Source organism: Lepisosteus oculatus, chromosome 8 (genome assembly GCF_040954835.1).
Source record: "Lepisosteus oculatus isolate fLepOcu1 chromosome 8, fLepOcu1.hap2, whole genome shotgun sequence".
Lineage (NCBI taxonomy): Eukaryota > Metazoa > Chordata > Actinopteri > Semionotiformes > Lepisosteidae > Lepisosteus > Lepisosteus oculatus.
The window spans coordinates 48,908,582-48,936,035 of NC_090703.1; the positions used below are offsets into that span (position 1 = coordinate 48,908,582).

Here is a 27,454-nt window from a genome sequence, read left to right on the forward strand (position 1 = left end):
TGCTGTTATATTCCACAGATTACATTTAATTATTTTTGCATTAGGGTTGAGAAAAATTCATCATTCTAAACTATTAGACGAATTATTTGCGGTTAGTTTAAATGTGATCCAAGTCAACATGCTACTAAGTAAGTTGTCAGTTGTCCGAACACAATATTAAAATGTTAAGTAATCATAGGGAAAATGATATTGCTAATGAAAGACTAATAGAACTCATATGTCATAAAAGATGTTGAGAAAACATATTTAAATCCATCTTCACATTTTATATTCAGGAAATCTAGGGTGTGTGCAAAGGTCTTGGCAATAAAAGGGGATCTATCTCAGGTTTAAGTCCAGAGCTAAATGTATAACAAATATTTAGAAAATACAATGCAAATTAGGTTCTACTTTCGGAAGAAGCTTTTTAAGTTGTGATCCATGTCGAATACAGCTGGAATTAAAGGTTTATGGTGGTGGCTTGTAATCTTTACAGCCAACATACACCTTCTCCTCTTTAAACACTAGCATCTCAAAGCCACATGTAAAGATAAGATAAGATCACTTTATTGGCCATATACAAGTTCTTGTATTAGGAATTTTGCATACCCCAGCTTGCTCTCCATGAGACACACAGACAGGGAGAGAAGCTGGGGGTCAGAGCGCAGGGTCAGACATTTTATACGGCGCCCCTGGAGCAGTTGGGGTTAAGGGTCTTGCTCGGGGGCCCAACGGAGTAGGATTCCTCTGTCGGCCGCAAGATTAGAACCGGCAACCTTCCAGCCACAGGCGCAGATCCTGAGCCACAGAGCCAGCGCACCGCAAGTGACAAGTGACAATCATTCAGATCCCCCCCATCCTAACTTGGAACAAGAGACTTGTCCTCTAATTCAAAGATTTGAACTCAAATCCCAGATATTACCATTGAGAAGACTTTGAAATCAACAAACATGTCTTGATGGCTGCAGAGTAAATCCATTCCAGGCATTCCCAATCCCAATCCCGATCCTGGTACCTACACATCTGCTGGTTTTTGTTGCATGTCAACACCCCATTAAATAATCTTAAAATCTTTAATTTGGACTCCGTCAGTCCCTCAACATGCAGGAGGTTACCTTTTAACCAACGCATTTCTTAAACAACTTAAAATCTCCAATCGTTGAGCAGAAAAGGAAATTACAAAGTGCCCATCCAAGCAAATTGTTTGTTCAATTAAGAATTAAGTACAGAGCTCAGCTGCAATGAAAACCAGCAGATGTGTGAGTTCCCAGGACCAGGACTACAAGAAAAGAAAGCTTTAAAGAGATTGCCTTAACACGTACAGCTTCTACAAAAGGAAGCACCTGCTGAATGGTACTTGGTACTAGAGGTCATGCAGCATTTAAATGACTCCACAACACTAGGGACATGCACTGCTTCATACAGTCAAAACTGGGAACAGCCATATCACCCAGCTCACAACTGGCAGCCCACTGAAGCTCAGCAGGTGTGAGCCTGGTCACTACCTGGATGGGAGACTTGTGGGAAAAACTAAGGCTACTGCTGGAAGAGATATTAGTGGGGCCAATAGGGGCCACTCACCTGCAGTGAAACTGTGCTGTGAGAAGGCGCCATCTTTTGCATGAGACGAAAGATCCTGACTCTCTCTGGCCATTAAAAATCCCAAGGTGTTTCTCGAAAAGAGTAGGGGTGTTACCCCGTTGTCCTGGCCAAATTTCCCAATGGCGTTTACCAATCATGGCCTCCTAATAATCCCCATCTTCATCACTCTCTTCACCTCCTGAGAGCTTGTGTGTGGTGAGTGTACTGGTGCACTCTGGCTGCTACTGCATCATCCAGCTGGTGGTGGAGGAGGAGAGTCCCCATTACCTGTAAAGCTCTATATAAGTGTGAGGAATTATTATTACTACATGTACTGCTTAAATATGTGGCCTTATGAAGATAGCGTGTTACATGATTCATACAGTACAAGACACAAATTGCAACAAATACAGCAATGTTAACCTGTGCAAAGAGTACTGAATTTTGACCTCTATAGTCTAAAAATGACAATCAGAAATTTCACATATTGACTTTATTTGTTTATTAAAAATGTATAGCAGGCTCAGATGAATCTGAAGTTTCAATGGTTCTGCTGAGAATATGGTTGACCACAAGTATAATGATTGGAAGTCATGAATAAAAGCTGGGTTAGGTAACATTCCTTTAGTTTTGAGTCAATAAAAAATGAAAACCGACTACTTTATTTAAAAATTATGCATATTTACATAAAATGAAAAAACGTATCCCCAACACACTGTTTTTCTTACTTTTTACAACTGAAATGAGAAAAAAAACACATTGCTGCAATCTAATTACAATTGCCTTACTTGCCTACTTTCGTTAAGGATTTCCAATAACAGTTTTACATCATAAGACTAACTTCTGCATTCTAAAACCCAGAAGATTAACAATTAAATACCATCTGTGGAAAAACAATCGGGTTTACAGTTTCCATCCAGAAACTTCACACTGCATTTGTTCTGCCGAGTGTGGGGGGAGAAAAAAAAAGAAACACAGTTGCACAGATAAAACATTTCAAAGCTGAAGCTTTGGAAACGACATATTGAGAAGGCAGTGTTATCGGTTGGTGGGAATAATAAAGGGATTCATGTCATATCCCGAATAACCCATTCACTTTACAGCTGGGAAGGAAGGAAGGGATTGAGGTCCTTTTACAACCTTAAGCCACCAGACCTTTATTTACAAGCACGACACCCCTATAGGAGGGCAGCTGGCACCGTCCAATACAACATTTTAACCGCTTGTCGGACTGGGATGTAAAATCGGCACAGCACATGTATCGAGATGTTTCTCTTTTTCTTACGTTTCATTCCCTCCCCCCCCCCCTTCACGTCCATGAGCAGTTTCCATTTTCACATGGCCAGGAGAACACCCAGAGGCTCAGTGGTGTGATGGCTCCAGCTTCCGAAGCCGCAGGGGGTTGGAGGGCAGGGCCTGCTGGCTGGGAAGCGAGGCGTTCTGCTCCGGGGAGCGGAAGAGCACTCTGCCACGATGGTTGAAGAGATAGAAGGAGGGATGGTTCCGCAACGTGTCGAATGTCCTGGGAAAGCAGGCAAGAACAGGGAGATTAATACTGGCTCCTAGGGGCACAGTGGATACAATGAAATACAGCACAATACTGTATTTCAGTGTTTGTATTCATAATTAAGATTAAAAGTGAATTGTGTGCATTCAAACCAGCCTGTATACCTAGCTTGTAGCATAAAAGGGAGCTGACATCAGCAATCATTCTGTGCAGATCAGAATGTTAAACAATAAATGTATCCGTGACTATCCCTTGATTTCAGGCTTCTGCTATGAATATGGCACTGAACAACAGCAATGTGCTTTTTTTCATTTTACATTTTACTGACATAAGCGACTCACAGGCCCCAGGAACCCTTTTAGATTTAGGACTTGTCATTTACATGAATCATATATGTAATCAATACGGTTTCAGAGTTTGTGACGTAAAATAGGTGGAGTTGGGCTAGAGGGGCTGGCTTAGCAGTGCAGTGCATGTAAATTCTATCATCTAGGCCCTTCCTGATGGCGAACAAAACCTACTTGTTCTTGAGCTCCGATGTGGCGTCCATGTCTTTAAACTCCCCAGCAATGTGCACAATGCCATAACAGGTCACTACGAAGGCCAGCAACGTTTGAAGAACTATCTGTAAATGCAGAGGAAACAAAGAACAAGCCTGAGAATGGTTTACATCAGACGATGTAATTGTGTACACAATCCGCAATGCCGGCACGGCGTGTGAGCACATCACACACTTACGTCACCAGGGAGAGTTTCATTCTCCTTCTCCGTCAGTCGCATGTAAGATCGATCTGGAAAACAACGCACATTGAACAATCACAGCCCCAGTGCGCTAACTCTTTGCACAGTGAAATAGGGTGCTGGTACGCGCCTCGGGATACGTTTTGCATCACTTGAGGATCAGAGGTATTGATTACTTTCATTAAGCAAATTTACAGCAGTATCTAGCCAACTATTAACACTAATAGGATATTTCACTATCCCACTGGGCACATCTGATTTCCATGAAACTAAGCAGTTTCAACAAACCGGTTTTGTGCCTTACATCTGCGTATACACACTTTGGTGCTTCTAACTGGTGATGTTATGCATTGGATGAGCTACTCTGCCTTGACTTTTTTACAATAAAAATAAATGACTATTTTGGAAAATTACTCTCGGCACCACGCCACCCAACCAGTGTCGGGCTGTTACTATTATCGATATTCTCTACTGCCAACAGCGATTTGAAGTAACAAAATACAACAGTTTCAAATTCACATTTCTTTACATTAATGTCAACACCAATAGAAGCAGCGCAACGGCTGCGCTGAATATAATTACCGGTAAATACCACATTTACATGATTTCATATTCTAGCAGTAAATAAAAAGCTTTTAAAATCATCACGAGTCCCAGCACACCAAAGTGAAGATGTTAAACTTCAAAATTCAGATGTTTTCCATAAAATATGTTGAGGTACCCTGTAATGTTTGGTGTCATCTAATTTAAAAGGAGAAGGGAGAGCGCTATTCGACGCAGATGGGGCCTGTCTCTCTTTGCTGTTAAATGATGTCCAAAATTAAAAAAAAAAAACAAAGCACTGCCGCAAGAGACCCTCAACATAAACACGTCAGTGAGCTTTTCTAATATGATGTAACTTACGCTGAGCCGCCGAGAAAGCTGCATGCGCTAAAGCGAAAAGTCCGATTCCGACAAGACCTTTCCAAACAGACGAAGCCATCTTCATCCAGGGAGTAACAGGGAGAGAGCTGTCAATGTAGCGCGATAAAATGTCGTAGGCACAGATGGCTGGGCGGAAGTACATGGCGCGTAATGATGACGTCTCGATAGGCGCTTGGGTCCGGACGAATGAGGCTAAAATTATCCTCTGATTGTATTTGTATTTGTAAATTATTTACAAGTTTAATAAAAAATTCTTTTAAAAAAAAAAGAATGAGGCTAAAATTCAATGTAACTCTGATTTCAAAACGTAATATACAATACGGCTTCTCGTGTAAAATGGAAACATTTAATAAAATATAGTTTAGAAACAGGAATCTCACAAAAATAAATTAGAAGCGTCGGGATAATGACAGCATGTAATTAGTGCGAATATTTGATCTATAATATTTGATTTGCAAACCCAACGGGGAAACCTGACTTTTCACTAGATAATTCCAATTCATCAGATTACGCGACAATCCGGTTATATTATCCAAAATACTATATTTTTAGATCGAACCTGACTACCAATAGGATCTAAAATATTCACAAAACTATTAATGCCCCCAAAGTTTACACAACGTGTTTTTGCATATTCCACAATCACGGTCCCATGTAAAAATAATTCAAAATTCTGTACAGTGACGAATTGCTTTAATGTTTTTGTGTGCTGATTTAAACGAGTTGTTGAACAGTTAATAAACGTTTCGGGTCTTCTTCTTTGTTTACTTTTGGGGGGGGGGGGCATTTTCCTTCGAAAACCAAACGCGTAGACAAATAATAGCACGGTCGTGCTATCTGCGCTAAGGTCTTCATTATTCTAAATCTTGTTGCTTCACACGAGGGTTTTTAGTATCGGGGTCGGGAGACACCTGCAACAAAACATTGTTCTTTTACAATGTGAAATATCTACTAATAACTAGCACAATCTGCCCAAGTCCCTTCTGGTGCGCCTGGCGGCCAACACATCCTTACATACTGTATGGCAGAAGCTTACGATCAACAGTTGTTTTATAATTTTATAATTGTTTTATAATTATAATTACAATGGAAAAAATATTCAATTGGTTCTTATTGAGAGGGGCTTACAGAATAAATGGTCGTCCAGTCTGCGGGGGGAAAAAATGTGGAAATTCTCTTATCCAGTTAGTATGATGAGCACAAGTAATTCTCTCTCACTCTCTCACACACATGAAGTTGCGAGTCTGAGCTCCGCTTTGCAGCGCTGGGTCACATGACGAGCTTCCCCGGGCCAGCTGGGAGGAGTGAGGGAGCCGAGCAGGACCAGCCCCGACCCCGGCAGGCGGCGGAGAGACGACAGCACGCATCAGGGGGCGCCGTCAGCACAGCCATGGGCTTCAAAACTCAGCAGCCGGCGGCCGCGGGGGTCTCCGGACGCCTGGCCCTGTCCGTGATGGCGAGCCTGCTGGTTTCCCTCAGCCTGAGCCGGGCCGAAGACGCCGGCATGGAGAACATTGTCACGGAGAAACAGGCAGAGGAGAGCCACAGGCAGGACAGTGCCAACCTGCTGATTTTCATCATGTTGCTCACCCTCACCATCCTGACCATCTGGCTTTTCAAACACCGCCGGTTCAGGTTCTTGCACGAAACTGGGCTGGCTATGATTTACGGTGAGGATCCTTCCCGAGCGACCGAAACTGCGGTGCCGTGATGTCGGATTTATGGGGAACTAGTGAGAACCCGCGTCTCTGTATTGCTGGTAGTAGCAGTCATGTGCGGTACAACTGTGCCCGCTGTTATGTTGTGCCATTTGTAGCGTGTTTACCGACAGGTCAGGGCCTTCTTGTGTGAGTTTAATGTCTCTGGTCCCTGTACGAATGTTGAGCCTGATAACGTTGTTGCTACAGCTACCACTTACTCCTGTTGTACATTTGTATCTGGGGGCTATGCACTGCCAAAATGCGCTCGTTATTTTTTCAGACGCTAACAACATCAGCGCTGTGATTGAGCACAATACGAAGCCAGAACAGTTAATTATAAACCCCTTGCGTAGAAAAGGGGAATTTTCCAGACGGTTGGATGGATGGGGACTGGAAAACTTGGTATTTTATTTTCTATTTACGCAAAGAACCGCACTGGAAGGTTTTCTTCTCGAGTCAAGACGCGATGTTGGGGGATTAAGCAAGGCTGCTAAATGTTTTAGAATTTCCCTGTAACACGTGACGCTTGAAAATAGCGTCACTGTCCGAGGATAAGGTGAGATATGTTCGTTTTTACGCATTAGGATGCTGCTCAGCGCTCATACCCAGCTACCTTCTCAGTTTTCAAGTTGGGTTTCCCATGACCGCCCAGGTTAATCAATTTACTTCCTAAGCAGAAACCAAGCGAAACGCTTTTTTGTGTATTCACTGAGCTGAATACGTGTTGCAAAACTGTTCTAGAGAAGTATTGTCTTTGCACCATCTCCGTGGAGACACAAAAAAGCAATTACTGAAGATCGCCTTGCCGTGTTCAGTTTCGCAGGAGAGTCTGGTTTAGCCTCATTCCGGGCAGCAGTCTTCACAAACCTCTTCCGTGAAGGAGAACTACTGTCTCGTCCTCCGTGCTGAGCAGCTCAAACACCGGGGAAGTTTTGTTTCCGGCAGCGGGCAGAGGAAGGTGGCAGAATGTGTCGGTCCTATTTTTATATTTAGTGGTATGCGCCTTATTTGCTGAGACGGTATCGGTAGTTGAATTAACACATTAATAACTGGTAATCATATTGCCCTTACAAAATGTTAAGAAGGTGTGGCGAAATGGCATGAACTCCGGTGATTAGCGGGTATTTGCATGGTTTAGCAATGGAGCGCTATCAGAGTACAGGGGTTTTGCTTAAGCAACCATGCCTTGGTGAAATGTCTTTTTGCCTGAACAACTTGTGGTCCCTGTGACACCCTAGGCTGAGATGATAGCACTACAATGATTTGACTTTGTAAGCCCTCATATAAGGCCAGGACTAAAGGTTTAGTCACCCTTAAATTGCTTCATAATCAAGTTTAAAAGCCTGTGGTCATTGCTTTATGACTTACCTTGGCCTTAGCTTCTTAAAAGGCTTCTTCTGCCATACTGCCAGGTATGTCAGGTTCCAGACCTTGGAGAAACCTGGGGTGTTTGAGGGGACCCCAGGACGAGGGCAGGGAGATGGGCGGCACCCTGACTGTGTGTCCGTGTCCGCAGGTCTGCTGGTGGGCGTGGTGCTGAGGTACGGGATTCACGTCCCCAGAGACATCAACAACATGACTCTGAGCTGCCATGTCAACGCCAGCCCGGCCACCCTGCTGGTCAACGTGAGCGGGAAGTTCTACGAGTACACGCTGAAGGGCGAGATCAACGCCAACGAGGTCAGCAACGTGCAGGACAATGAGATGCTCCGAAAGGTAAGGTGGACTGCGCCCCGCCCTGTGACCCCTGACCCTTGACCCGCGGCTGGGGGAAGACAAGCCTGCTCTAACCGGCCACACTTCAGGCTCTCTCACCTGCGCTCGCTTCTCTGGGCCTCTTGTGGCATCATCTGTCCTACCTGAGGTCACGCAGAGCTTGGTCCCCAAGCCCATAGCAAATTAAAGTTGCAAAAGGAAAAGGAAAATGTTTCAGGTCCAAATTTAGCTCGGGTACATACCCTGCATGACTTCTCTTGTGTTCCCCTTGATTTTTTTTTAGACAGTTATTACAAGACACTCCCAGCTGCATCCCCTGTTGTTCTGGCGCTAGTTAGAAAGCACGTCTTCAGAAGTATTCAGAAGTTGCAGGCTATGTGCAGGCCCCTCAGGACACCTGGTGAAACTTTGTATACGTCACTGCGTTTCCATCATGAAGTCACCCAGACGGGCCTTCCTTCTGGAAACTCTGTAAGCACTCTGTGGGGTTGCCTTTGACATCGTGTTAAGGCATGTGGATGAGGATTTTTAAGGAAACTCCATAATTTTCCGTTTTTTTGTTAACGCAGATAAACGTGCGCGGATAAAAACGCACCCTGTTGTCGCAAGACTCATTCGTGCCCTTCGAAGAAATCTCTGTCCCGTCTGCCTGTCGTACAGTTAGCTGTGTACAGTGTCAAGGCTTCAGTTAGCACTGACAAGGCGCAAAGTCCTTGAAGAATTAAATACGTTCCTGCCAACTTTACGTGTGTGACATACACCCGACAGAGGAACTCCAGACCTCTGCACAGAGCATTTAGCAGCAGCAGGTGTTCCAGGTTTAAAGACAATGGGTGTTTGTGTGGACACTTGCATGGGGCTCATTCAGTTCAGTTTATTGCCATATGGACAAGTGCAATTAAATCCTCTTTTTATGTGTTGGCATTTGCAATTGTAGGAGATTTTTGCACACAAGTGTGCTTAGTACATTTCAGAATGTTGCACTAATTGTTAAAGTCTAGTGTATGAAATAATTACGTTGTATTCAGATCTCTTTTGTTTATTTAATATGACTTTTACTTCTAATCTAAATGACATTTGCTAGTTCTGCCATGGAAATTTACACAGTTCCCCTCAGTGCTTCTTCCTAATTCACTCTGACTGTAACAATACCTCGGGGGCACAGGTTGAGTGAGTTATGAAATTCAAATGTTGTAACTCCATTATGCAGTAGTGAATGGCTTGTAGTGTGAATCAAACACACTATGTACACTTACACATCCTGGAACGAGCTGGGTGTATCAGGTTTCCCTGCAGCTGCACTGCTGGTGAGAACCGCAAGACCAAGGCCCGGATTAAACACCAGTTTGATCCAACTCGTGAATTCCACCCACCGGGGTCTGTGGAGGTTTTCCTCTGGGTGGACTCGAGAGAAGCCCCCGGCGAATGAAAGACCACCATGGGGTGATGCGTTTGGAGTTTGACGCTGGCGAGAGGGTGGCGTTGTGGTTTGAGTCGTGGAAACGCAGGCTTACTGTCCTTCTTGCTGCTGCTCGAGCAGAGCTGGGTTCTGCTGGGGCACAGCACGTGGACTTCGGGGCGCCCGGTTTCCCCCCCCCAAACTGGTTTCCAGCTGGGGAAGGTTGTCCTCCTGCCTTGATGGGCATCGGGATCGTGCAACATGCATTCCTGCCAAGTGGCACTTTGCATGACGTTCTAGTTACCTCGTTGTAAGGAACAACAAACAGGCTTTCTTGTGGAAGATAATTTACATATCCGCTTGCTGTCGGCCCACCGGCTTCCGTTGAGGCTTGCTATTTGCATTGGCATTAGAAATCACTTTTACGAGCTGTATTGGGTTGTGCCATACCTGAAAAACATCCTGTATTCCTGGCTGGGTTATATTCAAATCTAGTTCTTGTTTCCACTGAAAAAGCCTACGTTTTGCCTGCCCATGTAAAAAAGGTGCAAAATAATTGAAAAATCTCACGCCCTTGTAAAGGTTAAAGGCCTGTTTGTCGCATCAGTTTGATTTTTCTGTGTGGGTTTTTTTTCTTCCCTACATTGTATATGATACCCGGGAGAGTGGATTCCTGTGTCCTTGTGACTCTTTTTTTTTAACTTCTCTCCAGGTGACCTTTGACCCTGAGGTGTTCTTCAACATTCTGCTGCCACCTATAATCTTTCACGCAGGGTACAGTCTGAAAAGGGTGAGTAGGTTTTGAGTCCGCGCAGAAAAGGGCGAGTCGTATCTTTTGGGGAAAGAATGGGGAAAGTCGTTTCGGTCACAAAATTTGCTTTTGCAGTTCCAGTAGGACTTACAGGGCTTCTTTCAGAGGGGAAGTGAAGGACAGTCCTGCATCACAGAGCAGAGGAGAGCGGGGGCCTTCAGGGATGGAACCCAGCGACTCCGCTGTCATCAAACCAAAAGGAAACGGGAACGAACGAAAAAGCAATTGCCAAAACACGACTAGGAGCTATGCGAGATGAGAGTGATGAGATTTGACCCCCCCCAGAAGTTTGTGATTGTATAACTGGAGTGTCCTGCAGATCATATGAGGCTGAAGCAGTAGTTTCTGCTCGTTGCTGTCGGAGAAGTAAAATTAATTCAACCATTTTATCTTCTGTTTTCTGTTTCAGAGACACTTCTTCAGAAACCTGGGGTCTATCCTGGCTTATGCCTTTATTGGGACTGTCATATCCTGTTTTGTCATAGGGTGAGCAGAGATTGAGTAGGCTGTTATGGCCTCTGAAATGTTAAGGTGATGCCTGCTTGCTTTCAGAGATTTTTTTACTGCATTGCTCAAGACCTAGTGTGTGTGTGTGTGTGTGTGTGTGTGTGTGTGTGTGTGTGTCTTCAATATCTGAACTGTGACATGTTTTCTTCTGCTAGGAGAGTTGGGCAGGTCAGTGAGTTTTAATTCCTTCTCTCTTCGGTCTTTTCCTGTTGCCCGCATTCTTTAACAGGATGATAATGTATGGATGTGTGATGCTCATGAAGAAGGTCGGACAGCTGGGAGGAGACTTCTTCTTCACAGACTGTCTCTTTTTCGGGGCCATCGTCTCTGCCACTGACCCAGGTACCCACTTCGCCCCGGGTGGGTCTCCGCTGTCGTGTTGTTTAACGTCTTTCCTGGGTTTGTGATCATCAGGGCAGTGAAACCTTACAGTATACGAAGGGTTGCAACTGAGAAGAAGCCGTTGGAATCATCGCTCTGGTTTGTTTGCGAGTACAAGCAGCCCGGCACGCGGTTAGTTCTCACACCACCCAGTGCAGGCTCGTACCCGAGTCCTCGTGCTCCTGCGCTCCGTCGGGTCTGTGTCAGGAGGCGTGTCGCTGGGCTGGCGCGCCGCGTGCAGTCAGGCTCCGACTGTTGCTAATGCTTTCAGAGAAGCTCTTGGAGAATGCGTTGTTGTGTGTGTGTTACGGCTCTGCCCGACAAACTGCAAACAAGAGGTGGGGGCGTGCAGATCTCCGGTACTGGGAAGAGCGTCGGCGTGATCCGTGGCGGCCAATCGCAGGTCTCTGACGTGGCGGGGTCTGGCGCTGGCAGCAGGGCTTGACCAAGTGTTTCTCTCCCCTCTCCTTCCGGCTGCCCCCCCCTCCACAGTGACCGTGCTGGCCATCTTCCACGAGCTGCAGGTGGACGTGGATCTGTACGCGCTGCTCTTCGGCGAGAGCGTCCTCAACGACGCCGTGGCCATCGTCCTCTCCTCGTGAGTCCGGCGCCCGGGCGGCTGTCTTGTCTGTGCGGCTGGGTACCTGAGGCAGGAGGGGCAGGGGTTGCAAATCGCATCTTCTGTGCCAGCCTTAAGGTTGGGAGCTGCTCCGGGGCACTGCCCTGAAGAGCTGGTAACGGAAGCGGCCTGCCCACCTGATGTTGATAACAGAGTGGGCTAAAGGCTGCTGATGAGTGTGCTTGTGCTGTGGGTCTAAAGAATAACTAACCCCTGACCTGACCGTTGTTTGCTTGCAGAATTCTTATTTATTACGGGAAACGCAGGGCCCGCGAGGGGCTGGGGAAGCAGGCCGCAGCCTCGGCGCTGGAGTGGGGTCAAGGCGTGTCGAACGCACGGGGGATGTCTCCCAATGGGTGCTGCTTCAGAGCAGAGCAGAGGCCACGTAACCCTGGAGTGCCAGGACAACACGGGGAGCAAATTACCAGTGAGCCGTGCTTTGTGCGGCCACAGCTCTGATGGAGTCAGTCGCGACGGCCCCGGGTTCTCGCGAGATCTGGAAATAGGAAGCGCTATAAAAGTTACTCATCCTTCTTGCTAGACCTTGGAAGGAAAAAATGTCCCGGAACAGTCCTAGAAAACGGGGGGGGACTATCGCCTGAATAACTGAGATACACCCCAGGTTTCTGTGTACCGAGATGGGTGGTGAAAGCTGCTCATATTTACACCGATGAGCTAAATCTGCAGTCCTGCAGAATGGTCATGTAAACAGGCGGGGAATGAGGCAGGGATCAGTGGGGTGCACAGCTTGTTGACGACACTGCTATGAAAAGCTGCTGAAATGGAAGACTCCTGGGACTTTATCCAGTGAGGGGACTGTGGGAAGCCTGAAGACGAAGGTCTAGATCAGTTGATCCTGATTAGCAGTACTCCGGAACGTGCTTGCCTAAGTTAACATCAGGTACTGATTTGCAACAGATTTTGCTCATGTTAGTGTTTGAGGTTCTAGGTCTCTCTAACCTTTATGGGTTTTTTTGCATAAAACGGGCTGATTGCATGCGAGGCTACATGAAAGTCTAGCCGTCCTTGCAGGAGGACGATGTGTAGCTTTGCAACGATAAACAAGCATCCCTGTGGGTGATGTGAGCAGGAAGAAGGAGCACAGGCAGGGAAGCTGTTTTGCAAGAGGAGTCTGCTGGGTAGCTTTGTGCCCAGTGCAGGATACAGTCTCTGCTAGTTATGCAGTTTGGGGAAGAAGACAAATCCCCATTTTTTTTCCTGGTAATTTGCTCCTTGTGCATTTAGTGTGATTGGAATAGATCCCCTGTGTGCTCTGTTAAATTTTCCACTGATTAGTTTCCTGATTTGCTTGTGCAGGCCTGCAAGCATTTACTCCACACTTTTCCAAGGCCTGTCTGTTTCTGTCATGACATGTACTCCTTTCTCCCAACCAGCGGTGTCTGAGTGCAGGCTGGTGTCTCTTACTGGAATTGCACTCTTTCTGACAGTGGCTGCACACTCAACAGGAATTATAACTCAGTTTTCCTGGGCTTGGTTTGCTGCCCTTTTTGTCAACATCAGAAAATACAAGAAAGATATTTGCTAATTGGATCTTTTCTTATGGGTAGATTCATACAATAGATTCATGTGTTTGAGGTATGAAGGGATTTTGCAAGATTACTAATCTGACACTACATAGTGTCTTTCCGAATAGGAATAAAAACCGAAATTAGGCTGTTTTTTTCTGTAATGGAGTTATTTGTTTATTTACAGTCAGAGACAAAGCTTTGAGGTACTGTGCTTTGTACCTACTGTCTAGGCAATTTAGGTTTTAACTTTATTTTTTACAGTGCAGGCTTTTTATTATTCCACTGTCTCTTCCCAGAAGGCCTGGAGGCTTGCAGGACTGAGATCAATGGTTCTTAAATGCGTTGTCACTAAAGAGCTTGTCATCCCATGTGTTGTGAGTCCCAGATAGCGGCTTTACCCCTAGATAAGCAGGCACTAGTTGCCCAGTCCCTGCATAGCTGCACCTCTGTAGCTTATAGCCATATCACTTAGTGAAAATGATAAGCTCTGATGGGATGAATGGCTTGTTCTTGTCTTCAGCTTTCTTCTGTTGTAGTCCGTATCTTTATGTTGGACAGGTGAGTGGTAAGATATTGGCTCCTGTGTGAACTATGCACAGTGAAAACCGACGTCCCAGAATTTTCAGGCCAGTCCGTTTCAAATTGGATCTCATTATGTGATCCAGCTAATGTAGCAGAGATAAGTGGGCACATAATTCATTTTAGAATCCTACATATCTTTATACCATCCAATTTGGAATTGCCAGATTCACAGGAGATTCGCGGCATGGCTCTCATGCATGTAGGGGCATGAATGGACCCTGCAGCCGCACACGGGAGAGTGAGGATGTGTAGGCGCCACTGACACGCCCACATTCAAGCCCGTTGTCTTCTAACGCATCACAGGCAGCCCAACCTTGTACATGGGGGCTCAGTGCCGATTGGCGAGGAGGTGTGTTCCTGTGGGAGACCGCAAGCTGTGTTGCTGAGTCACAGTGAGAGGACCCAGGCTCGAACCCATGATCATACAGCTCAGCCTGCACTCAGGCGACCGCCTTTACTGGTTGAGCCTCCCAGGAGGCCCTCAAACACATTGGGGGGGGTACAGTTTGAACCAGCGTGTATGAAAACACGTTTTTTCTCTTTAAATTCACTGGGGAACAGATGCATTTCTAAGAGAGACGTTTTATCTTTCTGTATTTTGCTCTCTTTCAAATGCCGTTTGAAGGAATGCACCATTATCTTAATTAAATATCGCAGTGCCTGGTACAGAGTGTGCTAGGGTACTGCTGTCTTGCATTCTCCCTTTTCGCATTTCCTTCTAGTTCATGTTTTCTCTGCGGTTTCTGCCTGGAGTGACGTGTTCCTTGACGTTGTTAACTTCAGACCGCCTCTGTTTTAATCGTCTGAATGGTAATGGATCGAAGTGCATGTTAAGATATCTGGCTGTAATCACCTGCAAAAAAAGATGAAAAGTATAAAACGTATCACCTTTGTGCAACCATTCCTGCAATCATTGATGTCTTCACATCTTTAAATCTTGCTTGAAACCAATGGCACACAGACTGGGCGCAGAGTGTGCGTGCTACAGTACTCGAGCGTTTTTTTCAGATGATTATACCAGAGTCTTTGGTGACACAGCGACAAGTACAGTATCTTGCTCTTGCTTGCAATCCTCGTGGTTGATGGAGAAGACTTACAGCCGTCTCCCTGGGGTTTCAGGTCCATCGTGGCTTACCAGCCTGCTGGAGATAACAGTCACACCTTCGAGGTCACAGCCATGTTGAAGTCCTTCGGGGTTTTCCTGGGAGTCTTCAGCGGGTCTTTTGCCTTGGGAGCAGCAACAGGAGTGGTGACTGCCTTGATATCCTTCACTGATTTCTGATGCATGTTGTGTGTCCTTTTTTTTTAACTGTTCTTCATGTGCATGGTGCAACAGACATGTGATTTGTACTACTGTCAGGAGAACGTTAGGGAAATTCAACTAAATCAGTTGCTTTTTATTCTTCGGAGACGACAGTAAGACCACACTGAAGCAGATACACACACACACACGGGTCTTCAGCATACTTCAGAAATACACATCTGCAAGCAGTCACAAATATTTAGCTGCTTTCAGAATTGTGTATTTACATTAAAGAGCAGGCCTGGAGAGAATGCACAGCCATTATTACTTCTGGTCTCGAAATCATGCTTTGTCATGATGTGTATTTCTGAGGAAGATCTATTAAGGCTGAAGCATTTACAATGGAAATGCATTGCAAAAGACATTTGCATATTGGCAACTAAAAATTGACGTTTTCACCTATTTTTTTTCTTCTCCATTTTTGTCATTTATTAAGCACATAGGCTCAGCGGCAGCCTTGCTGGTCAGAGTAGGGAATTGTAGTTTCCTGCTCCTTCCTGTTATACAGCATTGTGCTGCTCCTTGTGTTCCCTGCAATGGAGCCAGTCCTGCAGATCACACTTCATCTATAATGATCCTATAGGTGTGCCAAAGCTTTGTTTTACTATATAATTGATAATCACTTGCATTTGTATAGCACTTTGCACCCTAAAGGACCTCAAAATGTTTTACAAATACCGTAGGAGCGGAAGTACCTCATCCACCACAGCTCCCACCAGGGTGACACAGAGCAGCCATTATGTAAATAATATAAATAATTCCTTACACTTCTAAAGCGCTTTCCTGGACACTCCACTCAAAGTGCAGGCAGTGGGGCCTCCCCTCCACCACCTGGATGATGCAACGGCAGCCAAGTTGCACCAGTCCACTCGTCACACACGCCGGCTATCAGTGGGGAGGAGAACCGAATAACGGAACCATCCTGTAGATTGGATCCACATGGATCTGTTGAATCCATGGATCCATAGATTATGAACCAGGAGCTCTACTACAGAGCAGGGGTCAAGCAGAGAAGTGAGAAAAGCTTGGCAAATTTAAGTAGAGGAACTTAAGGAAGTCAGATTAGACCCAGATCTCATGAACCGTGCCATGGGATTAATCGCCCACTAGCTAGGGCCCTGGTGTCACGTCTCACTCGACAAATGGCATCTCCTGAAGTGCAGTGTCCCAGATCGCCAGACTAGGGAATTGCACTGGAAATTCTGCTCCCCCACCGTCGATTCCAGCAGCAGTCTGGCGTGTCGTTGAGAGTCATTGCGTTCCAGGAGTGACCAGGCGCAGCCTTGCTCACATGCCGAGAGAGATTGGGCAAAACGGTGATAATGTTGCTGTGCACAGTCTTACAATAGCTTGGTAGTTCATTCGTTGTTGGACATTGGGCTTCGGTGTGTCTCTAGGGCAGAGGAAGCAGCTAAACACACTTCCGTGTCCTTTCACAAGCTGGTCTTCGGTATCGGGACCCCTGTAGGCCTGTCCAGCTCCTGAGGGTTGGAGGGCTGGGGTCTGACTGATCTGCAGCAGTGACCGCTGTTCCAGCGATGGACTGCCATCGCCCTCTTCTACAGCACTCCCTTTTTTTTTTTCCCTTGACTCTCTCCCCTTGCCCCCACGTCACCAAGTTCACCAAGCTGCGCGACTTCCAGCTGCTGGAGACGGCACTCTTCTTCCTCATGTCCTGGAGCACCTTCCTGCTGGCCGAGGCGTGTGGCTTCACAGGTAACCAGCAGGGGGCGCAGGGGTCCTGCCTGCCCGCAGCAGCCTGCTGTCCTGCCCTGCCCCGCCCCGCCCTGTTCTTGCAACAGAATTCCTAATCCCCCAAACAAGCTTAAACTGAGGATGTGAGATAGTGAGACTGTGTTGGAAGCAAAACAAGTTTCCGAGGGAAGGTTATTTTATCAGAAAAGGGCACGTGGGCATCCCCTTTTCTAGAAAGACTTCTGCAAAATTAAAAAATATATATTTTAAAGCTGGGGTGACGTTCATGCGGGCATATAGGCCCCTTCTGCCCCGTACAGAGATGATTTGGACTGGAATTCTGCCAGGGAATGTGCTGGCAATGATTGCCTTTAGCCGCAAGGGTGGGGTAAGTGAGTTGCATCCAAGATAGAGGTGGGGGCAGGTCACCCAGGCAGGATGTTCCCCAGTTGTACCAGGCTGGTGTGCACTTAATGCACCACTCTCATTCCGCTCTTCTCCTGCAGGAGTGGTGGCTGTGCTGTTCTGTGGAATCACCCAGGCGCATTACACCTACAACAACCTGTCCCCCGAGTCGCAGGACAGGACCAAGCAGGTATGGTTCTGTGCACCTCAGTGCGACGGGCGCAGGTGGGGTTTGGACAAACTCCCAAGCGAGGAAGCATGGGGGTATTTCTGTTAGGTTTGTAGACGGGTGCATTGGACTGCGCAGGGTTGTCAAAATGATTTTAATTGTTCAGTCCGGTTTTCTTTCACCCCCCAGTCTGTTCCCTGTTTGTCTGACGTCCAGCCCTTGCCTCCTGATCCCAGTCCCCGTGTTCCCAGATCTCTCCGGATTGGCGTCGGATTCACAAGTGCACTTGTGACTCGGTGTAAAAGCAGCTGTCAAGCCTATTCCTGCGTTTCTGTTTCTCCCCTGGGTTGGGGACTGACTTGCTCGTGTTGTGTTTGGATTCCTAGTTGTTTGAGCTCCTGAATTTCCTCGCTGAGAATTTCATCTTCTCCTACATGGGCCTGACACTCTTCACGTTCCAGAACCACGTCTTCAACCCCACCTTCATCGTGGGAGCCTTTGTATCCTGAGCCACATACCCACAGGCAGGCATGTTTGCCATGACCTACTTCTGTCGTGCACATAATGTGAGGAAACCCTACAAATACTGTTTCTTCTGTGGTGAAAGAAGAAAAATAGCACATGTAATATCCTTTCTCCCAGATTTATGGTGTTTTAGAGCTGTATTCTAATAATTGCTCTGGTGACATGACTGATTATATAAGTCATTGATAATTTGGCACATGTCTATGCGGTCAGTGTAATATGGCTGCTGCCAGCTTCCACAGGGACTTTTCCTTAGCAGCGACCCCACCCCAGCTGGCTGTTTTCCTGGGGAGAGCTGCCAACATCTACCCCCTCTCCTTCCTGCTGAACCTGGGCAGGAGGAACAAGATTGGCTCCAACTTCCAGCACATGATGATGTTTGCAGGTACGGCCGCCCACCCCCCCGTCCCCCTCCCCCCGCAGTGTGTCTCTGAGTGTGGCAGAAAACGGTTAGGTGTGAGATTTTGTATGCGCTCTTGCGGTCAGTGTCTCCTCCAGCTCTGGATTTTTGTAATGTACTGAACTCATCAGCAGCCATTTCAGTGGCATTGTGGGACTTTCTTCACGGTCCCTCTCCTCCTCTTTCACCGGGGGTGTGATCGAGTGGACAGGGTGGGGGGTGTATTTTTGGGCTACAGTTATTTCCACATATTTCTGAGGTACAATCGTACCACCGAACTGATGCCCACCCTGATGGTAAGAAGGTGCTGGAGAGTCTGGGCCGAGCAGTGCGACGTTTGTCAGAGTGATGTGTGTTGTGGCGCTCCAGGCCTGCGGGGAGCCATGACCTTTGCCCTCTCGATCCGGGACACCGCCACGTACGCCAGTCGGATGATGTTCTCCACCACGCTGCTCATCGTCTTCTTCACCGTCTGGGTCTGCGGGGGCGGCACCACGCAGATGCTGTCCTGGCTGCGAATCCGGTGAGCAGGGAGCGCACCCCACTGCTGGTGTGGGGAAACAGAGTGGTGGCCCATCCCGGTTCTGGAGGCCCCGTGTGTCTGCGGATTTTCCGAAGTCTGATCAGCTGGGAGGAGCTGTTTAATTGGTTTAGGTCATTAAGACCCGAGCAGTAAAATACACTGACCCCCCAGAACCAGGACTGGACATCCCCGATTTTGAAAGAATATTGACATATTAATCGGGTAATCTCTGCCAGTGCAACAGCAATAATGTAAGTTTGTAGTTTGTTACTAGTGTGTAGAAGTGTTTTTTTACACATTTTATGACAAAACATTCTCAGTACGAGCATGTTTTTTCATGGTCATGAGCTATGCACTTAACTCGTGCAGTAGCCTGTCTAGCTACTGTCTGATTTTAGCTTCTGTGCTTGAATGGATCTCAAATTCCTGTTTGTTGTACCTCAACAGAGTTGGAGTGGATTCAGACCAAGACAACTTGGTAAGTACAGAACATTTGGCTTGGAGTTTCGAGGCAGCAACTGTAAAAAGCTGATGGGTTGATAATGCATAAGACTTTTATCTTGAAATCATCCCTGTAGTAAACAAATCATTCTGTGTGAATCTTGTGAAAAGGCCATTTTAAGTTTCCCGATACACCTGTGCTTTCTAAATTTGATCATTTGACTGGGTCTGCATTACTGATGCCTGTGGGTTGTGCATGTGTTTCCAAAGCAGGCTGTTACAGATGGAGGAGAACGGAGAAGTACCAAACAGGAGAGTGCCTGGCTCTTCAGGCACTGGTACAATTTTGACCACAAGTATCCTTTGAAAAAGCATGTTTTGCTTTGGCTTGCCTAAGGTTTCTCAGTAGGGGGAGCACCTGCACATCAAGAGTAGTGCTTTAGCTCCAGTCTTAATCTGAACATTCTGGGAAAAGTAAGAACTTTGCAATGCTGCCCTCTGCTGGTGCTACTTGTCTATATCACGGACATGCTGTAGTACATACAAAACTGATTGCAGTTCGAGATGTATTCTCCCCAAGGGAAAATTTGTTTTGCAGAAGTGTTGGACACGGTTATACAACAGAAACATCCATCACTAACAAAGAGTTCAGGACACGTAGTACTTCAGGACATAAAAGAACTATTTGACATTATTTAAAGAGTGCGATTGCGAAGGAGAGAAACCATTATTTCTATGACGCTGGTTTCTACAACCTCTGCAGTCTGCCTGTTTATTAAAGGTTGGAGAGGGGCTGCATTTTCCCTGCAAACAATGAGGAGTTTCATTGCTCCATTCAAGAATATGACTTAGAATGGGCCTGGGATGACATTCTGGGTTCTCTGCTAAGATGACCAGGGCTGTGTCATCAGCAAACCTAACAAGAGGTCTATCTGTGTGATTGCTCTGACAATCACCAGGGGACAAGTCGCAGCCCTGCGATGATCCATTGCACCAGCCTTTACAAAATAGGTGTTTTGAGCTCTTTCTTTTCCAGAATCCATCCCACGGCAATTTGTAGATTAGTTGAAGAAATGAAATCGGTACCTTTCTAATGCTATATATGTAGACTTGCTGCTGTGTACTGTATGTAATTGCTTAGTTTCTGAAAGCAATTAAGTTTTATATGTCCAACTGCAGAAAAACCTTGCACAGGCATGGAAATAAACTAAATATTCCTTTCCTGAACCAGGTGTGCTGTGAAACACCTGGTTTATTGTTAAGTTAGTTTCGTACGGTTCAGGAAGTGTTGGCTGTGTTAAGCCTAGAGGCGACCGGTCTTGACGCAGGTGGTGCTGCTGGGCTCCTTGACTCCGCTGCTCTCCAGCTACCTGAAGCCCATCCTGACGCACAGCGGCCCCCCGCTCACCGCCACGCTGCCCAGCTGCTGCGGACCCCTGGCCAGGTGTCTCACTAGCCCCCAGGCCTATGAGGTGAGAGGTGCCCCGAGTTCCTGTTGCGCCTCGGACGGGGAGGACCAACGAGGGGGATCCGACACAAGTACACAAACTCCCCCAGGGCCCCCGACGTGGCGAACCCAGAAAAAACCCCGAGGGCGTGACCTGGAAGTGCATTTACAACTGAAGACGGAGGGGGGGGGCACTTCTTTACACTGAGGGTTGTGGGAGGGTGGAGCAAGCTGTCCCCCGCTATGCTGTTGAAGCTGCTGCCCTGGCGTCTTTCAAGAAACCGTGGGATGAGATCCTCGGATTAATTAGTGACTAACTGTCTAACGAGGTTGAAGGTCGGAATGGGTCCTCTCGTTTGTCACCGGTCCGGTGCTCCTGCGTGTGGAGTAGGGCTTCGCCAGGCCCACGGTGGTGGTGCAGGCCTCTCGGAGGGGCGCTAGAGTCAGGCTCCCAGAGTCGGGAGGAGGTTGGAAACGAGGAGCAGCTGCGGGTATCCTTCAGCGGGCCGTGGACTGGAGCGGAATAATAATCCGATTCCATCTGGGGGGAGAGGGAAGGAATTCTTCGCACATGCCCATGTTTAGAGGTTTTACCGTTTTGGGCCATGTTAAAAGGAAATCTGGTTTTGATTAAAATAGCAGTTTCAGTGCGTTGTACTAAGGACCTGGCGACTTCTACACAGGGAAACACAGCATATAGGCTTTCCCTGGTCATGCTCCTGGGGTATCTAGCGAGCATCAATGAATAATCCTGTCTCGGAGCTCAGATTAAAGGGCAGCATGTGTACGGATTTAGCTGTTTGTTTATCAAGAGGGCTGTTGTCTGCAAAAGCTAGTTAATCATTTTTTTTAAGAAGAGGTTGCAGTTCACACCACCTGTCCTTGATGCCAACTGTGTTGTGCAAACTCTGTTTCAATAATTATAGTTATTTCAATAATCAGCACTATTTTTGTTTGGATATTTAAATCTGCGCGTCTCGGCTGATAAATCACGTGCAGGCGCTTTTGTCGAGGTCTGTAGGGCCTTCTCGAGTGTTTGCTGATGTTCTCCTGGCCTGTGGGTTTGAAACTTATCACTCCACCCACGGTCCTGACGTCTTGGCTCTGAAGTGCGAAGCCCGACTCCGAGGTGTGGATACCGGTTCGGAGGGGACAAGCGGTCGGACAGAGGGGGAAATGTGTGATCTGCAAGAGCATCCTTGAACAAAGTTCTTGGGCTCGAGTCCTAAGATGGTCGCTTGAAACTGAAACTTTAATTGTTTTCATTGTTCTATGAGTGTTGCCTTTCAGCTGAAATAAATGTTTCATATAACACTGCTCCTTCTCCCAAACCCCCTCAGGTCACAGGTCACAGGTCACAGGTCACAGGTCACAGGTGAAAGGGCTCATCTTGGCGGTGTGGCGCTTCTAGCTGCAGGGCACTGTGGAAGATCCGTTGCTTTTGCCCCGTGACACCGCTGTCTTCTCCGACCTGGTGCGCTCAGTGTTGGTTTTTTTTGTCTCTCCCTCCGCTGAAGAACCGGGAGCAGCTGAAGGACGACGATTCGGACCTGATCCTGAACGACAGCGACATCAGCCTGACGTACGGCGATGCCACCGTCACCACCGACTCCTCGGGCTCGGCCGCCGCGCACCGCCCTGGCCCCGCGGGCTCCGACGAGGCGCTGGACAGCGAGCTGGCCTTCGGGGACCACGAGCTGGTGATCCGCGGCACGCGGCTGGTCCTGCCCATGGATGACTCGGAGCCCTCGCTAGCCGCGCCCAGCCGCCACCGGGAGTGAACAGACCGCCCCCCCCCCATCCCCCCATCTCTGCGTTTCTCACGGATGGTCCCTCTTTTTTATTCTTTAATTCCTAGACGAATTCTCCGTCCTCCGTCCCTTCTGCCTGTTTTTAAACCCCTCTCGTACCTTTCCGATATTTATATTTTTTCTATTCTTAAAAAGTCGTCAGTGTTCGTCTGCACAGCTGTCGCCTGGTCCGCCGCGCGGCAGCCTCCTTCTGCAGAAAACGTCCGAGTAGCTCGAGAAGTGTTTGCTGTCTTGAAAAACATGCATGTGTGTCTCCCGCTTTTTCAAAACGGGGAAAGTCAACACCGCAGCCGAAGCTAAAGGCTGTTTAATATTATTGTTCGTATTTGCATATATAACAAGGTGTGCTATAACAGCTGCAGTTTGTTCTGGATGTGGAACGCATGGTCATTAGGGTCTTCTGGTGTGCTTTGATGAAGTTGGGTTGTAAGGTGTCTGTTCAGGCTGTAGGATGTTTTATTTGCTTATATCCGTGCATACTTGGCAGTTTTGTGTCAAATACTCAGTACGTCGCCTACACTGCCTTCCCTGTGAGTGGCATCGACGGCATCTGGCTGAGAGCCGTGTTGTTTCAGTGGAGCTGCGTTGCTGTGTGATTGCATTCAAGTGCCTGTTGAATATGAGAGTACATCGATCCTGCCAAATGCAGGAGTTCTTACCATGCGGTACTCATGTGCACTCAGTGCACTAAGCCTGTAGTTGTGTCGTGACATTTTTGCCTCTGACTTACATGTTACACGTCTGAGACTCGTCAGTCCTAGCATCCTGACCTCTGACTGTGACATTAGTTTTTTTTTCCCCCCACACCTTGTTATATGACATTTGTGGTGTTTCCAGCTGTCAAAAGGTACCGTCATCCTGTGGACTAATCAAGAAACAGACCAGTCTGGTTTCTTCTGATATGTTTTGGATTTGTTTTTGTTGGAACATGAAAAGCTTCTGAAATCCCCCACGCTTTGACATCCCTCTCCCCAAAAAAATACCAGGAATGCGTTTGCAATTCTGTTTCGAAAGCTCTTTCAAAAGTCCCCGTAGCTCGTGTCTTGGGCACTGGCTTTGCGTTGCACGAAATATTGGCAGACAAAAGCAGATTTTTAAAAATGTTGAAATTGGCGCTTGGGATTTCTAACCAGACCATCTCGAAAAGAAAAAAGCAGAACCAAGTTGGCAAGGAATGATCTGTCCTGGGTCCTGTGGTGGCGCAGCGCCTGCTGTCATTCAGAAATGTTGTCATTGACTTGACACTTGTTTTCTGCAGGCATCTAACATGCGAAGCTCCAGTGGTCCTCAAGATAGTTTGTTGATGGTGTCGTACAGGGCAGAGAGGCAGAGTCCTCGTTCTTGCGCGCGATCTCCAGGACTGCAGAAGACCCGTGTTGTGCAGTAGCTACCTGCAGCTGTTGTCTCGGCCTGCCTGACAGTGAGATTTGTCTTTGTTGGCCATGTTGTGCTTCGGCGGATCTAAAAAGCCGAGTGCGAGTTTGTTGGCGTCCGCTCTGCGAGACCCGGAGAGAGATTGTGAGATTGTGAGAATATCCCAGTGGAAGACTGAGGTTTTAAGCAGGACATAGGAGGGAAGAGGCACAGGGGTGTTTTTAGGGATCCGTGTGTACAGAAGTTACTTCAGCCAGATGGAAAGGTTGTTGTTTTTTTTAGGGTGGGGGCAGTGGCAGTGTTGAATGGGGGGAGGAATCAGAGGCTCAGAGTAAAAAACAGTGAATAATATCACTATTGTATGATCTGTTGTGTTGTTCTGTGCTTTGCTTATGTCATCAAAGATTTTAACAACTGTAGGGCCAGTAAGCATTCACTGGGTCAGGAAGTGTTGGTGTATTTCTTTTTCTCTTCACAATTTCAAATTCCCCCTTGTTTTCATCACCCGCCCCCACAAGCTCGTAGTTAATATAAATGCCCTTAGTAAGTGTCACCTGGGGGCTGTGCTGCTACTCATTGACCAATTTGAAGTTTATGACGGGTCACCAAAAGCAAACCCGCTTCATGGGAATTGTTTTCCAGGCCCCGGCCCTGACTGACGTTCCTAAAATCCCCTGTTCCCGCTGATTTGCATATCGCAGCAGGACGCTTAGGAGTGAAGGAAAAACAAACCGTCCCCCGGGTGGCCCTGCGCCGACCTGTTCAAGGGGGGGGATTTGCGATGCATTTAGCAGACGAAGCCCAGAGACACGAGTCAGTAATTGCAGTAGACGCGGCGGGCTTGGGACTGGAGCTGCAGGCTGAAAGAGGAAGCGCTGATAAGCGGCTGTTGTCGCAGCCCGTGTTGTGAGTGGTGCAGGGAGGACAAGGCCTGCTCCCTGCTGAGCAGCGAGCACAGCCTGACTCAAGAGCGTGTGCACACTGATAGCCCTACATGTCAGTGGCCTCAGCCACTGGCATCCTTTTATCGCCTGCTGTGCAGGAAAGGCATGAAGGCTTATGCTTTTTATTTTATTCCTTTTTTTTTTTAAACTCAAGCATGCATCTTAACCACAATGGCTAAGGAAGCCCTTATAACTTGTTTGGACTGGGGAGGGAGAAGGGGGGGCTCAAATATTAAAACACTTGGCACTTTTGTTGTTGTTGTTTTGTAATGTCTTTTTTTGTTGCTTTGTGCAAATTGGTATGCAACAAGTTGTGAAGCTGCTGCAGAAGATTGAGCTCGGAAGGGGTTGCGTTGTTTTGTTTGGAGAAGTCTCTTGCAGGCTGCCAGTGGTTTGATCTTTTCTTCAAACGTCTTTGTGAATTATTTCGCCCGGCAGGTCCTGGGCAGGGTGTGACTTGGGCTCCTGCCTCCTCCCACAGGGGTGTTTGTCCCGTAAATGAAACTACAAGTCAGATTAGCACAGTTCCCCTGTTGTGGAGGGTCCATTTTGGGGAGATCGGTTGTCACCTGGAGCTGAACAAAAAATAGTGAGAAATATCTATTTTTTAAGGTCATTATATATCGTATAGTATTAGGTGTAATGGTGTCAACAAGCTCCCTTGTTTTTATGAACTGGTTTGAACATAAAAGAGACTGACGTACTGTATTTCCTCAGAGGGATATCCAAGCATCTTCTTCAGAGAGAAGCTTGATTTCTTATTGGAAAGGGCAGCTGACTGACAGCCCCCTTAGCTCTGCTGAGGTGTAACCGCCTGAGCCTTCCTACCTTTCCCCAGGAGAGCTCAGGGGCGGCCAAGGTCTCCTCCTGCTCAGATCACGCCCTGGAGTCGCCGGGAGCCCCGAGTCTGGGCCACAGAGTCAGTCTGGTCCCCAACACTGGAACAGGTGCTAAGGGGAGAGGGATTCCCGACAGAAGTTTCACAGGCAATAAAGGTAGTGTTTGTACCACATTTGTCATTTTATTTTATTTTCCTTTCCGATAGGTCATGAGCACTTGGCTTGCACGCTATTGTTAATGTTCAAGATGTTGGGTTCTGAAAGGTGGATCTGGCGGCGCCGGGCTTTGTGGGTGTTTGGATCCCAAGCCTGTGCTTTTGTTTTAAACGAGTTGCAGTTACTGACTTGTTTCACCCACTTTATTGTAAATACCCTGTCACTGTTGATGGCACGTGGATTGGTACTGTAAATAAAAAGAAACCATAATGCGTTTGTTTAAAAATGACTGCTTCCTTTTTCTCGGAACCTGTGTACATTTTCTTTTTCTTGCTCTGCTCCATCAGCACACAAGCCTCTCATGCTGAAGATTGGTGCTTCTGGTATCTTTTTTCCACACTCTTATTTTCCAGGAGCATTAAAGTGGGGTTAAATAGGCAAGCAATCTAAAGGTTAAAATGCAGATAACCATGACCTCCGCATAAGACAAATGACACTTTGGTGTCACGCGCAGTATCTCGGGAAATTAAAAAAGATCATGTGCTTTGGAATGTGCAGCGTGTTCGCTTTTAAGGCCAGCACAAGCCCCTCCTGCATGACTGCGTGGTACAGTTCCTGAGAAGTGAGATGCATGATCATGACTGACAGTCCAGTTAGAGATTTAAAAAAAATAATAAAAAGATGCAAAATCCTGGAATGCAGGACGTGTGTGTAAATCCTGAAATATTACCCTGCCTGACATTATGACCCACACTTTTTTTTTCTTCTTTTCCTCTGCAAACCACTAATTCATCTCCGTCTCGAGAGGCAGGAGTGGGAGATGAAAAGCAGGTTTCTTCGCAGCTGAAGCCAGTGTGACTCTGCACATGCGTTGCCAGTTACCAAAGCCCTTCCCCGGTTTGGAGAGAGATCAGGTGTCAGGCTGCCGCTCCTAATATGGCAAGAATTCTCCTGATCTGTTCATGTTTGTTCAATGAAACAGCAGGGGGGGGTAATATTAACATTTAAGGAAAGCTCCAGTTCCTTTTTTTATTGCTAGCTAGAAACCCTTCTGTCATGGTCTTTGCAGAATTCCTGACAGGAGATGTGAGATTCCAAGAGCTCTGGTTTATATTCCTTTAAAAGCCCAGGCCAGCATATCATCACCTTCTGAAATGGCAGGAATGCCTTCCTCTCCGGTCATGTATGTCGCACTGCATAACGTCCCTCTTGGGTTTAACTGATTGGACACCCAAGCTGAATACAGGGGAGGCTTTCTGTCTGGATGCTGGGCTTTTTGGCCTACTGCAGGCGTGTGACGGGGGGGGAAAGGTCACAAGTCAGAAATGTACGACGTTAAGTGTTGAAGACAGAAAGATTGCCTCTGTCTCCACTGTGGGTTTGTAACAATAATGATGGGTCTCCTAATAGGGTAAAACGTGGCCAAATTGGGTATCTCCCAGGAAT

The 27,454-nt window shown here is 47.1% G+C and overlaps 2 protein-coding genes across 3 annotated transcripts; one reads left to right on the forward strand and one right to left on the reverse strand.

The window, feature by feature from the left end:
- Positions 1-2,038: 2,038 nt before the first annotated feature.
- mmgt1 (membrane magnesium transporter 1) lies at positions 2,039-4,901 on the reverse strand. Its single transcript, XM_006643358.3, has 4 exons — positions 4,712-4,901; positions 3,806-3,858; positions 3,589-3,692; positions 2,039-3,082 (listed from the first exon to the last, which is right to left on the reverse strand). Exons 1-4 carry the CDS (start codon positions 4,872-4,874, stop codon positions 2,923-2,925), a joined length of 480 nt encoding a protein of 159 aa, XP_006643421.2. The 5' UTR covers positions 4,875-4,901; the 3' UTR covers positions 2,039-2,922.
- A 1,055-nt stretch (positions 4,902-5,956) lies between these two features.
- Positions 5,957-26,294, forward strand: slc9a6a (solute carrier family 9 member A6a). 2 transcript variants are annotated; one of them, XM_069193692.1, is made up of 16 exons: positions 5,957-6,402; positions 7,949-8,148; positions 10,260-10,337; positions 10,768-10,844; positions 11,095-11,207; positions 11,739-11,844; positions 15,096-15,237; positions 16,890-16,995; positions 17,481-17,569; positions 17,935-18,048; positions 18,347-18,458; positions 18,843-18,996; positions 19,444-19,474; positions 19,708-19,793; positions 20,804-20,909; positions 22,402-26,294. In XM_069193692.1, exons 1-16 carry the CDS (start codon positions 6,006-6,008, stop codon positions 22,663-22,665), a joined length of 2,175 nt encoding a protein of 724 aa, XP_069049793.1. In that variant the 5' UTR covers positions 5,957-6,005; the 3' UTR covers positions 22,666-26,294. The 2 variants fall into 2 exon arrangements, with proteins under 2 accessions (XP_069049793.1, XP_069049794.1); XM_069193693.1 differs by having other exon boundaries at positions 19,711-19,793.
- Positions 26,295-27,454: the final 1,160 nt, after the last annotated feature.